The sequence below is a fragment of the Schistocerca gregaria genome, chromosome 1 (genome assembly GCF_023897955.1).
Source record: "Schistocerca gregaria isolate iqSchGreg1 chromosome 1, iqSchGreg1.2, whole genome shotgun sequence".
NCBI lineage: Eukaryota > Metazoa > Arthropoda > Insecta > Orthoptera > Acrididae > Schistocerca > Schistocerca gregaria.
The window spans coordinates 671113911-671127952 of NC_064920.1; the positions used below are offsets into that span (position 1 = coordinate 671113911).

A 14042-nucleotide genomic window follows, 5' to 3' on the forward strand; every position below is an offset into this window, starting at 1 on the left:
CAGTAACGTGAGCCTCACGGAAGAATAGTTAACTAAAACATTCAAGAGAGCCGTTCATTAAGACTGATAAACTTATAGAAGGACAGAAAAATGTTATACAACCTGAATAATTCACCACCCACTTTATAATATTTCAGTAATGATTGCAGAACATTTGCCCTCCGAACTTTCATGCCGAAATTGCTGTTGTCAAATTTATGGTACTAAAACTGTGAAAGTTATTACTTAACAGCCTTTGTCAATCTATTTTTGGTATTCTAGACTAAACTTCAAATGTTTGGCACTGATTCAAACGTTGTCCAACAGTTCACACTGTAGATCTAGCTTATTTATTATCTTATTTACTATCTTTAATAGAAATTTGCCCCCCCCCCCCAGGTTTGCTTTGATGTTTAACGTTTTCAGTGTAGCGTGTCACATTGTCGTCGTATTAACTCAAGTTCAACATTCATCATCAGTGGAAATAAAAGTTTCAATGGGTACACACTCATAATTCATAATAAAACCATTAGAAGTAACATGGTAACTTTGTACACAGAGACATGAGTACAGTCCACGAGCGTCGTCGTTTCAGCTTGGTTCAACCATTTATATAGAAACTGATGACAATTTCTGAAAAGGCTTTACGGAAGAGTGGGCTTAAACAGGGTATGCGAATCAAACCAGGTAGCTCCAGATCTCAGTGACCAGCGCATCTGATAACGCTATGAACTATTATCAGTAGATAATCATCAACAGTGGACGCCTACTCTTTATCTTTCCAGACATTTTTAATGTTTCCTGAAATGTTCACCGATGTTGGAACAGTGTTTCGAAAAGACACATTACCTGATAAGAAATAGGTAAGCAATTATTTCCTTTCCAACGCAACTTTTTGTTCAGTTTTGCAATGAGGGGAAAAATCTGGTACACCAGTGGTTTAAAGAAAATAAGAGTCCACTGATCAAAGTATCACAAGGGGAAGTATGAGATGCTGAAATATTTCCGGATGACGTCCCTCAAGTCATTGTCCTTCAAGACGAAGTTCTTCAATTGTCTATAATAGAAAAATTCCAAAAAAGCACAGAATATGTATTGTTAGCTGTTTCTGGGACTTCGGAAATGACATTGGGTGGATTGGTAGCGGCTTGCTGCAACTTATCGTACGCCATCGTCAAAATCAGTGTCATCGAAGCCTCTAATGCCTGCTCTAAAGGTTGTGATAGTAGAAAGAAAATCATCAATAGAAAAAAAGGGAAAAACAGTAATACTGACCTCCTATCCATACAAAACTAAATTGGCAGACAGAAAAGAAAGAAGAGTAGAAAAATTCAAAACGAAAGGTTTTTATGTGGAAGAACCAAAAAGGCCAAGGAGTAAAGAAGACGAAGGAGCAGGAAAATGACAGTTGGAAAGACAAAATCGACTCAAAAAATTCTTCGACTTCATCAGGCGAAGAAGGCCCAAACGAAGCTTGCATATTTTGAAGAGGGATATGTTGAAACTCATTATCGTAGGAAATAAACAGCCAGTGTCTATTTGTGGCTGGGCTGAAGAACAATGTTCCTATGTTGAGGGAGAAGACAACCATTTTGTGTGTGGTTTCTGTGCTTTATAACAATTGTTTTTTGCTTTTAGTTAGGACCAGTTACTGAGAACATTTTCTGTATTAGTGTAAAGCTTCAAAAATTCGAAATTCTTGGAAAAAAATTTTGGTACTTAAATAGATTGGTAGAATCATTAAGGATTTCTGATCACTGGAAAAAGTTTTTCTTGTTTTCATGTTTGTTTCCAGTCACTTAAATGGGCAACCAGTTTTAACCCATGGTTGGGCCTAACCGAGTGTTTGGCACCTATCGAGGTTATTATTTTTATGCTGAGATGTTTTATTCTAAGCTGAACTTGGACTAGTGTAATATTTTTGAATAAATATGAGACTCGAGTAACCTTCATTTGCAAACTTACTGCTCACTGAAAATATTTTATTTGAATTAAGAGGTAGTCAGGGATGCCCCACAGTCGCAAAAGGTTACCCATGAGAGCAGTGAGTGTATAGCACATACATGACTTTAGTCACTTTATATGCTAATTTTTCCTGCGAGTATCACTTGACACACATTAGTTACTTGGTTAGTTCATTACATCTTCATACATCTGATGCACAATAAATATTATGGTGTGGAAGTGTGAGATGAGAAAACATATAATTCCCTGCAGACAACACGTCTTAAACAAGTTGTCTCATGTAGTTAGCAGAAGTGACGCAAACGCAACAATTATGTGATTATACTGTTTGCTGCTGAGAGACGCTTTATCACACCCAATCTTTTTTCCATACGATGCGATAATACACTTTTAAAATAAAAATTCTCGGTGTCAAAAATCATATGATCATAACCTTGCAGCGAAACCTCATTTAAAAGACAGTGACGTGGTAGTTAATATTCAAGGTTCCCAGCTACAAGGCACCTCTTGAGTTAGAGGTCGCAAAAGCAAATGATGTTTACGGTTTTCGGTGCCCCCCATATTGCCTACCATGCAACTACGACACTGGCTACTAATTACAACAAGGGGTGGGACAGAAGTTATCCAGTGGTGGGCATAGCATGAGGCTACGGATCGTAGTTGAAGTTCTTGATCGAAGAGTAACTTACAAAAGTAGTACAGTGCTATTGGAATTGATAAAATGCACTGCAATGGCAACGACAAACTAAACAAACGTGGCACTATATCTAAAGAACAGTTGTCGAAGTTTATATATCGCCAGAAAAGAATCCAAGGAATTTCGCTGAGAAAGAAGTGGCAGTTGAAATACGTGCATTTCTGCAAGGTGAGTAAGTGGAATGCGTTGTGTTGTATGCACTCGACAGTGTGAACAATTTACGAGAGGAGTACAATAATGACGACACGTGCTTAAGACGTGAAAGTGATCTGAAACAGGTGTCGAGCCATTAGTTCATTATTCTAGTCGAACATGGAGTCTCAAATCCCGTCTCTAGTAAAACACACTAACAGGCAATCGCTTAGAAGGAGCGGGTACTGCACATAATTACGTACGTTGAAAATCAGCCGTAGCGCAGTGTAAAAGAGAGAGAGAGAGAGAGAGAGATTTCGAATCAGTCTGCAACAATAAGACTGTGTAGTGCATAAGACTATCAGAAAAACTACGGATATTCAAGGGAGGACAAGGCGCATTTTTTACAAAAACTGGTTTTACGCGTTTCAAGGATGCTCGATAAGATTACACGGTGTGCATGACAGTGACCTACTACGTTATGCACATCAAATTTTGTGGGAAATAGATTACAGTGGTTTGAAGAGGAGCCGTGGTTGCTTCCATAACTTGAGACAGTCCTACAGAGTTGGAGGACGTAAGATAATGAAAATTCAAACAGTGTTAAGTTGGCGATGCATAGTAAACTGTGGAATCGGCCCGAAAATTTGTAGATGAGAAACAAACTCATTCCATCGTTTAGTAGGGAATTTGGTTTCTCCTCCGACCAATCGGGATTTGAAACGGAAATATGTACGAAAGAAAATCTGGAAATCAGACGTACCAGGAGAGTTGTGTCAAGACTAACTAATATGAATGCCTCAGCTCATTCGTATACAGTTATGCCGAGTGCTCACCTGGAATGTAAATTGTAGGGAAAGTTATTCATTGTGCTGTGAGAAGTCGGAGGTGCTCTGTTCTCTGAAACCCTTTCTAGTGTGCGTGGTCTTGCAAGGCCAGGGGGGGGGGGGGGGGGGGGGGGAATGTTTATGTCAAAGGAAGCAAGAGTGGGAAAGTAGTCCTAAGAAAACGACAGATGAGATATGAGCACTGTCTTTGGTCAATAGCTGGTGAAAATAAGTTGCTTTTGCTGGATTCCTGGTGTGCGTGTATAAATCATACTTGTTTAGAGCAAACTATAATTCCTAGAAAGTGTGTGGCATTGCACTTCATATCATGTGTAACGGCTGGACGAATTCGGCATCCGGATGTTTGTTTGCCAGTACCTATAAAACATATTGTCGCACTGTCTGCAGCCACGCCTTAAAAGATAGCCAGTTTCATAATAATTTCCACGACAGACTGATCCGCATCCGGCTGCATGATATCACGTTCCATCAGTTCTCGTCACCCCGTTGTACCAATATGGTTCTATATGCATTCCTTAAGAGTGGATGCCTAGCCGAATGTCCTGAACGGTTTGTAACTCCCAAACAATTCACCTTCGACCTTGATGGTGCGAACCTTTGTGATCACTGTGGCGCATCATTTTTCATTCGGAATTCATGGCGCAAGTTAATGGTTTGTTTTAAACATTTCTTGAATGTCGACGATGTCCATTTTGTGAAGAGTAATACGTACGTCCTATAAAAGGTTACTCTCTGTACCTCTCGGACATTCATTTTCCATCGCCCTTCTGATGCACGTGGTCAATCAATAGCAGCTAAAAATTTTCTTGTCATGGTTATTAACACAGCATTTTCAAATGACCTTACTAAAGACTGAGTCTGCGACCTCGCACACAGTGGGTTCTTGTGACAACCTGACACGCTAAAGATGACTTATACATGTAACTAACCATTCAGTCTTTTGTGTATTGCACACGGATTATTTAATGATGGGTGACGACAATAAAAGACCATGGTAATAAAAGAGCGTGGCCAACAACATGCAGTAAAATATTCCAGTGTAGAAGCGGTGGGCAAACAAACTCGCGAAGCAAGTTTGTCGAGATTTGTTCTGCTTTACTGCTGAAAAATTATGTTTGTATCCGGCAGTCTGTGCCCTGATGACGACATTATGGCGCACTAATTTCTATACAAATCTACTAACTCACAGGTGGGTTTTTCAAACCACTGATTTGTTTTCAAGAAATTTGTATTCAAAATGCAATCTCTGGCAGTTAAATCAACAGTAAGCAAGCTAATCGCTTAAAACTTAACCCATCCATATGTACAAAAAGTGATTTGACGAGCTTCTAAGTTAGCAACTTTCGTAAACAGTTCTTACCAAAAGCTTGTTGAGAATGAAGCAAGTGAAGGGAGAGCTGAATTAGAACATAGTAAATCCGATACTTTGCTTGACGTACGTCAGTGGTAGAGGCTAATTAAATACTTCTTGCTGCCTCTCTAAAGGGTCAGCTCCTAAGTAATCCGAGAACTCTACCGCACGCAACTTGTGCGAAGACAATGCGCGCCTCACCTCGGGAGCCATAGGGCGGTTGCGACGCAGGGTGGCCGTCACTAGGGGCTTCTCTGGAGGCTGCCGCGACGTCGGGGGCGGCGGGGCGGCGGCGGGGGCCGACGCCTGGGCGGCGCCGGCCGGGGGCGGCTGGGCCGAGGCCCGCGGAGGCGGCGGAGGCGAGCAGCAGGCGTGCGCCTGCGAGTAGGCGAACTGGAACGTGTCGGCGAGCAGCGCTCCCAGGTTGGACAGGCAGAGCAGCATCAGCGGCACGCCCACGATGGCGTACACCATGGTCGCCACCTTGCCCGCCGCCGTCTTGGGCGCCAGGTTGCCGTACCCTGCCGACAACACAGGCGATGCAGGCTGCACTGGCCGCACAGCTAATGTAGCGAATAGAAAGTGGTGTGTGGACGGCAGAAACAGGCCTTCTTTATGAATTACAGTGACGTAGATCAAAACAGTTACCCCATTAAGGTCAAAACCGATTCTCACCGAAAGTTATTGAGGTGTTCATCACTTTACAGGTACTAAATAACTAAGTATTTCTTCCTTTCGGAATTGATGTCCATAACCATAAGCTTAAGATGTGAAACTCCTCCTCCCCTGCGCCCCTCCCTCCCTCTTCCCTCACTATCCCGCCTCTTCGTCACCACCCCCACCCCCACAATAACCTCTGCAAGTCACCTTAATTTATTTTGAATTCCCTTCCATATCTGAAATGCACGCAGTTTCCGATCATGAAGACTGCTGATTGGAGGCTGGAATGAAATAAGTTTCCTTTTGCTACCCATGTTCTATATATGTAAAAAATCAGACAAATAGACACTACAGTCAAGGATCCGTACTTTACTCAAGTTGAGAAATGATACTGACGGCTGACACATGTGACTCCATACGTTGTATAAAGACTTGTCTGTTCGATGTTCTGATGATTGGATGTGCCCGAAACACATCATTACATAAACATTTTTGAACAGAAAATGATCAGCTAGTCTAGCGACCTACTCAAAAAATGGTTCAAATGGCTCTGATACTATGGGACTTGACATCCGATGCCATCAGTCCCCTAGAACTTAGAACTACTTAAACCTAACTAACCCAAGGACAACATACACATCCATGCCTGAGGCAGGATTCGAACCTGCGATCGTAGCGGTCGCGCAGTTCCAGACATATAGTGTCTATGTTGATTAAAAAATGTAGTCAATAACGTTACAATGTCTTGTTCAAATTTGACGATATTTGTAATTAACAAGCGATGCTTTACACAGTCGATTAGAATCAATTGGAAACTTTCTGACACATGAAACAAGTATGTCGGACTGTGTCACGACCCAGAAAACATGCCATTCTCCCACAAGGCATTTACCAACTCCGCTATACACAGACGATTCGTTACGATGCAGGAGCAAATCGATCGTGGCTTATTTAAAGCCGCCATTTCAGTGATGTACGGAATTCAGGAAAATGTATCTTCTTATATCTAAAGTATTTACGTTTTCATATAAAGATGGTGACAGTAATACTTCTATGACACTGTGCCACGGTGGAAATGTTAACTGTATGAAACTACACTGGGCAACGAAATGGAAGGATCACTTTTTTTGAAACGCCGCAGTTGTCTCCCATTGCGACACAGACATTTGAAATTTTGCTCAAAGTTGGCTTCAACCTACCTCTGTAATTGCGCGAAAGGGTGCCGCCCTGCGACGTCACACTCGGGCTCAACGACGCTTCAAAGAGCGAGGTAGCGACGCCAGAGTTCAGACGTCCATGTGACTTGTAAGTTTGGTTAATGATGTCACGTTGGCACCAAATCTCACGACAATTCTTCTCAACGCCATTGTGGACGTGTCACAAGATGAGAAGATCTGGGCCACACTTCACCCCTGCTGGACGTCGCGGTAGTGCGCTACATCGTATAGGCATCAAACAAGGGTTGAAATGTGGGCAAAAGCGGCTGTGATGATCTGAAAACCGTGTGAGGCGTCCACGATGGCGTTGGGCAGAATTGTGGTGAAATTTGGTTCCAATGTGATATCATTAACCGACATTGCACGTCACATCGTCAAATGAACTTCTGAGCTCTTGGTTTCCCCTCTACGAATATAGAACGGAAGAAATGGTCTCAAGAATTGCGTTCCTTTCTGTCTTGGAAACTGTTAAAGTGTTTAAATTGTCCCGTCTTTGCCAAGAACTTGTACATGGAACTGGACAAGGACGCTCCGTATCAAAGCTGAATACTCATATACACTCCTGGAAATGGAAAAAAGAACACATTGACACCGGTGTGTCAGACCCACCATACTTGCTCCGGACAGTGCGAGAGGGCTGTACAAGCAATGATCACACGCACAGCACAGCGGACACACCAGGAACCGCGGTGTTGGCCGTCGAATGGCGCTAGCTGCGCAGCATTTGTGCACCGCCGCCGTCAGTGTCAGCCAGATTGCCGTGGCATACGGAGCTCCATCGCAGTCTTTAACACTGGTAGCATGCCGCGACAGCGTGGACGTGAACCGTATGTGCAGTTGACGGACTTTGAGCGAGGGCGTATGGTGGGCATGCGGGAGGCCGGGTGGACGTACCGCCGAATTGCTCAACACGTGGGGCGTGAGGTCTCCACAGTACATCGACGTTGTCGCCAGTGGTCGGCGGAAAGTGCACGTGGCCGTCGACCTGGGACCGGACCGCAGCGACGCACAGATGCACGCCAAGACCGTAGGATCCTACGCAGTCCCGTAGGGGACCGCACCGCCACTTCCCAGCAAATTAGGGACACTGTTGCTCCTGGGGTATCGGCGAGGACCACTCGCAACCGTCTCCATGAAGCTGGGCTACGGTCCCGCACACCGTTAGGCCGTCTTCCGCTCACGCCCCAACATCGTGCAGCCCGCCTCCAGTGGTGTCGCGACAGGCGTGAATGGAGGGACGAATGGAGACGTGTCGTCTTCAGCGATGAGAGTCGTTTCTGCCTTGGTGCCAATGATGGTCGTATGCGTGTTTGGCGCCGTGCAGGTGAGCGCCACAATCAGGACTGCATACGACCGAGGCACACAGGGCCAACACCCGGCATCATGGTGTGGGGAGCGATCTCATACACTGGCCGTACACCTCTGGTGATCGTCGAGGGGACACTGAATAGTGCACGGTACATCCAAACCGTCATCAAACCCATCGTTCTACCATTCCTAGACCGGCAAGGGAACTTGCTGTTCCAACAGGACAATGCACGTCCGCATGTATTCCGTGCCACCCAACGTGCTCTAGAAGGTGTAAGTCAACTACCCTGGCCAGCAAGATCTCCGGATTTGTCCCCCACTGAGCATGTTTGGGACTGGATGAAGCGTCGTCTCAATCGGTCTGCACGTCCAGCACGAACGCTGGTCCAACTAAGGCGCCAGGTGGAAATGGCATGGCAAGCCGTTCCACAGGACTACATCCAGCATCTCTACGATCGTCTCCATGGGAGAATAGCAGCCTGCATTGCTGTGAAAGGTGGATATACACTGTACTAGTGCCGACATTGTGCATGCTCTGTTGCCTGTGTCTATGTGGCTGTGGTTCTGTCAGAGTGATCATGTGATGTATCTGACCCCAGGAATGTGTCAATAAAGTTTCCCCTTCCTGGGACAATGAATTCACGGTGTTCTTATTTCAATTTCCAGGAGTGTAATACAGTATTTCTCTAAGTGATTGTGTTCTCTCATTCTTTTGGCTTCTGCTTCCGAACCCACGCTTCGTCGCGATGGGACCAGAGCGCTTTTGGTGACAATACTTTTCTTGATAACTTCAATTTCCTAGAGAGAGTGCTTTTGGTGACGATACTTTTCTTGATCACTTCAATTTCCTAGGAAAGGTAGAAAATTATACGGCGCCTGTGGGTGAACTGTAGTCATGTTATAAAAGTTTGTCCGTAAAGTGTCCTTGAAATACACTTTCTTCATGCTCATTTACTGAAAATCGCGAATCAGTTGCTGATGAAATTGGCGAGCAATTTCACTAGAATACTGCAGACTTGGAGGTAAGATATTCAGGAAATTGGCCTTCTGCTTTTTCGGCAGACTACTGCTGGATAATTGCTAAGGATGCACCAGATGTAACTTATAATTTATAACGCAAGCAAAAACGCGTACCCGATTTACAGTTTAGTTAAAAATTCTTTAAAATGTCGAGTCATAATGTTTATTGTACTGAATACCATGCGCCTTAACAGTAAATAAGACCTTCTTTATTCACTATAAATTAATGGATTGTCCGTGAACTTCTGATAGGTTATATAAGAAGTTGTAAAACACCCGTAAAATTCTAGTTTCTTTTGGCTTTAATTTTGTACAGCAGCTTGGTGGGCAGAGGTATTATAAGGATATAAAAGCGGTGTGGGCTTGTAAATAACACATAGTGATTACGTTCAGAAAAAAAGAGATTGTATCAGTTTATATTCTTAAGGGGATTACACGGTGAGGGTTGCCAGGGAGGCGAAACAACGTGACTCCAATAGCCTCAGACCCATCTCGCAGGAGAAAGGAAACACAAAGTTAAAGAAGACTAGACCATTTAACGTCCCCTCTGACGGCGACTACGAACAGAAGAGAGCACCGTTTGGCGGCAGCAACTCCGAGAGCCCTCCTAGAGCCATCCATGTGAGAAGTCAGGCGACGCTGCTGCGTAAATATTGGCAGGGTGACTCTGTTGATGATTCGGCCCATTCCATCGTGAACTGGAAGACTGTTGATGCATCAGCAGTAAGATGATAGACGAAAAAGGCGATCCTTCTGTGAAATGTAAGTAATAAAAATTTCTCACTTTTGAGATCGGGAGAAGCTTGTATAATTTATCAATTGTGTGAGATGATTATTATTGAATTTTACTCTTTGAATTTTATTATTCCATAACGTACAAGTGATTATTTACTAGAGGTTTTCACAACTGTTAGTAAATTTCCTATACTAAACATTTAGAGAGGATGAGTCACTCTCTCACTATTTTTCATATTCAAGGCTACCCTTTAATGTTGATTTTACACCCAAAACGTCGTTTTAGCGAGGCGACAGGAAGTTATGAACATGAGCAGGAATTGATGAGACTATCGAAGTTATTAATACATGTGCATCTTAATGGTGGCTCTCCTTCGAATAGTATTTTCTGGAGTTGAGAAAAAGCAGGCAGTTTGGTTATTTAACTGGAAATCTTGCAGTGGACGTTTTCAGCTAGGAAGCCATATGCAGACATTAGGAAAAGGTACATCTCGAAACACTTACCAGGGCCAGAACGCTTTTCCCAAGAATTACTAGCACCGGTGTGCGGAAAATGTTTTCGGCTGAAGACGCCGGTAAACTGCCCATCTGGACATACCTGTTGGGCACCTCTAGCCACAGCAGGAGCAGGGGCATGAGAGAAATTTTGGTTGCCCAGCCAAGGTATTTCGGCAATGTCGTAAATGTCCTTTGCGAATTCGCGAGTTCCCATGTTCACTGCGAAGCGGACACTGTCGGGGCAGCCGTCATCTTGTGTCGTCCCTCTGCTTGACACTCTTTTGGGAAGCCTCGGGCCTTCAAAAGAATTTTAGTATACAACATAACATTTATGGCACCTCTGAAATGGCATGCTGGGACACAAAAAGACTAAAACCTTCTGGGGGCGGCTGCATGAGTACCTTTGTGGCGTTTACCGAGATCTGATGGAGTGCGAGGAAAGGAGAATCTTGTTCTCCTAATTCAGACCCCAGTCTCGAACGGATTCTGGTCTTGATTATTGTTATGAGTGGGTTCAAATGGCTCTGAGCACTATGGGACTCAACTTCTGAGGTCATTAGTCCCCTAGTACTCAGAACTAGTTAAACCTAACTAAGAACATCACACACACCCATGCCCGAGGCAGGATTGGAAACTGCGACCGTAGCTCTCTCTCAGTTCCAGACTGCAGCGCCTAGAACCGCACGGCCACTTCGGCCGGCATGTTATGAGTGGGTTTCACTTGCGAAATTTGTCCTAACCATGACTTTGCACTAGCATTGGCCTTGACGGGGAAGCATATGTTGAGGACTTAGCTGTACTGACAGTATAGACCTCAGTCATCACGGACAATTCGCTGTGGCGACGGCGAATTTATTCATCTCAGGTCTGCCGTCTTCACGTTCGATTCCTTGTGCCCAATGACGTATAAGTTAGTGAATTTGGCCCATGGTATAACCATGAAAGGGGGTGTCACACGCTGGAATTTCAAGTCTCCGTTAAAGAGTAATTGTAATCCATCTAAGAGATCGGCAGGTGCGACTTTTCGTTTTTCGTGCCCCGTGATAAAAAATTACAGGCACCGCGTATCACTCCTGTGCTGAACCACGACCGACACTTGAGACAGCGGTGCACATACAGAAAGGGGTATAGTATACTGCTCCAGCTCGTTAGGGCAAACAGAATTTCAGTCTCGCCATTTGTTCTGAGCTGCATCAAAGTAGTGTGACTTCTGCGTAGAATAAATCCATGAAAGTCTTTCACCGTCAGATAATTTCAGATTGTGTTAGCCACGTTTTGAACGAGAGTAAATAATTCAGTCAGACACACCTTAGTCTTGGCCAACCAATCGCCGCCTAGTGAAGTATTAAGTATTTGTTGCATTTACTGGTGTTGCCAGCATATCATGATTTGTTTGCCACCGCGCTTAACTTGTATAGCGTGTCCTCTTTTATGTTCAATAAACTTGTCCCATGATTTTTATAAAAGATGAATCCCATGTCGATAAAATGAATCACCTATCAACAATTGACTACAGTAATGACAGGGGTACAGTCTAAATTAAATTATTTTGGCATTCAAATTAATTTAGATGTTGACAAATTCGTAACATTTAATGCAGGCTAACAACAACAACCGCACTATAAGGGAAAAACCAGTTTAATAGATGCATGGGCCAGGCAGTCAAGTGGAACGCTTACTAATAAATTGGGTACTATCAGAACGTAAATTCATAGTCGCCTGTAACCTTCACAATCGTACTGCACGACCAGTGCAGTCTTGCAGTATGGCGACCTCTGCCAGGATCCTGAATTGATGGCACCTTCTGTGACGGTCAGATTCATTCCACTACAAGGTTTCTGTTTTCACTTGTTGAAATTCAGTTGGTGCAACGAGGTAATTTAGTTCCTCGCAACCACGAGAATTGCCGGCCCTAAATACATCGATGATTTGTAAATTTGTGTTTATTGTTTGTTTGTATTTTCATTCATTTGTTGTTATGATTTCTGTCTCACTTGTTGGTAGTTCCTGACGAAGAACGGCGTTGTGTTAATGCATGGGATAGACGATTATCTGTGGCTCTTGCATTTTATCGTAGATTAGGATTGTTTCATTTGATATGCGTCGTCGGGGATTTAGAGTCAGTGGATCACGATAGGAAATTTCAAGATAGCATTGTGTGGCATTGCGATGAGGAGAAATTGAAATCTCTCAGGAGTAAAATCCTGAATACATGCTCACTAGAAGCAAGGAACGTTTGCTCCAAAGTAGTGTGAATATTCGAAATTCTTCAATATATGGACCAGTGCTAGACTGGTGTCACAAATCAAGAGCAAGTTGCGGAGATTTCGCACTCGAATGCAGTAGCCGACCTTGCGGATATGTCGAAAGGAGAAATTTCTGTTTGTCACGAGTAATTTAGTCATACATCCATAGCGAAGCTGAAACCACAGCAGATCGACATGTAGACTCTGCAGGCACAGCCAGACGCAACGTTAGTGTGAGTGGCAGATCACGAAGAAAACCACAGAGAGGAAAGTAATCGAGTTCGTCTAGTCCCAGAAGTATTAGTGGAGGATCTCAATTTGAGGCCCTCAAGCCAGCCATACAGGAAGCGTAGATGAAGAGACAGATGCAGGAGAGAGAGGGGCTAGCTATGAAGGAGATAAAGGAATTAATCCCATAGAAATGGAGAATATGAAGTAATTAGTCACTAAGGAGACGAAGAAGATTCGGATGGTCTCTTGTCGAAAAGAAGGAAGTTGCGGGTGTTGAGGAAGAGGTAGAAAACTTCGAGAAAACATCAACACAGAAGCAAGAGGTTGCGAACGAGGCAAAACGATATCCCACGGCGGCAATATTAGTAGCCCAAGGTACACGCAAGGCCGTTTTGTTAGCTAAAGAACGAGTGAAACAGACCAAAACCGAAATATACAAAACCAAAAAGATTCTTGCCACGCATCAAAAACGGGGAAGAAAGATCGTCCAGGAAGCGCAACAAAAAATTAGGGAAAAAGTGGTGTGCATCGAACAGATTGAGAACAAACAGGCAGGAATATCAGAGGTTAAGGAAGAGCACACTCGGATCACCTCACTGGAAAACGAGCTAGCAAAAGACGTCTAGCAAGCACGTCAGCTGCTTCCGCACTTGGAATCACGGTGTGGTGCGGCAGCACTCCCGAATGATCAGGGAAGGAGGGAAGAGCATGTATTACGACATTTCGATGCGTAGTACGAGACTCCATCGCCAGCACAAATACGAATGCCGCAGGAGAACACACAAGCCGCCATAGTGCACACAATAGAGCGAACGCCGTCGGTGACGAAAGGTGTGGCAGAAACCGAACCAGAACACAATTGTGATACTCTTTCGCGGACGGAAACATTACTAGAGACGGGGCCTTAACAGTGCGCAAGGAAGATTGGCACACCGATGCAGCAACGAAAGACATAGCATTGCCAATCATGTGATGAAGCTTTCTCGAGGTCTTTGTATTTTGCTAGCGCCATGAGAGCGCCGTAAGCAAAACACATGAGATGTACAGTGCGAGTAACAGTGGTGTGGTGTAATTCAAGTTCAGAAAAAGACGGCAGCACTGAGAAGGGCACCACTAATGAGGATGAAGATGAATCTACATTGGAGAACTAATTTA

General features: G+C 44.1%; 1 protein-coding gene across 1 annotated transcript in view; it reads right to left on the reverse strand.

Annotated features, from left to right (window-relative positions):
- The window catches only part of LOC126267809 (TWiK family of potassium channels protein 7-like), a 236891-nt gene that overhangs the window by 42041 nt on the left and 180808 nt on the right, over positions 1-14042 (reverse strand). Inside the window, exon 3 of the mRNA XM_049973149.1 lies at positions 5338-5493. Within this exon, the coding sequence (XP_049829106.1) occupies positions 5338-5493 (156 nt within the window). The remainder of the gene's footprint in view (positions 1-5337; positions 5494-14042) is intronic.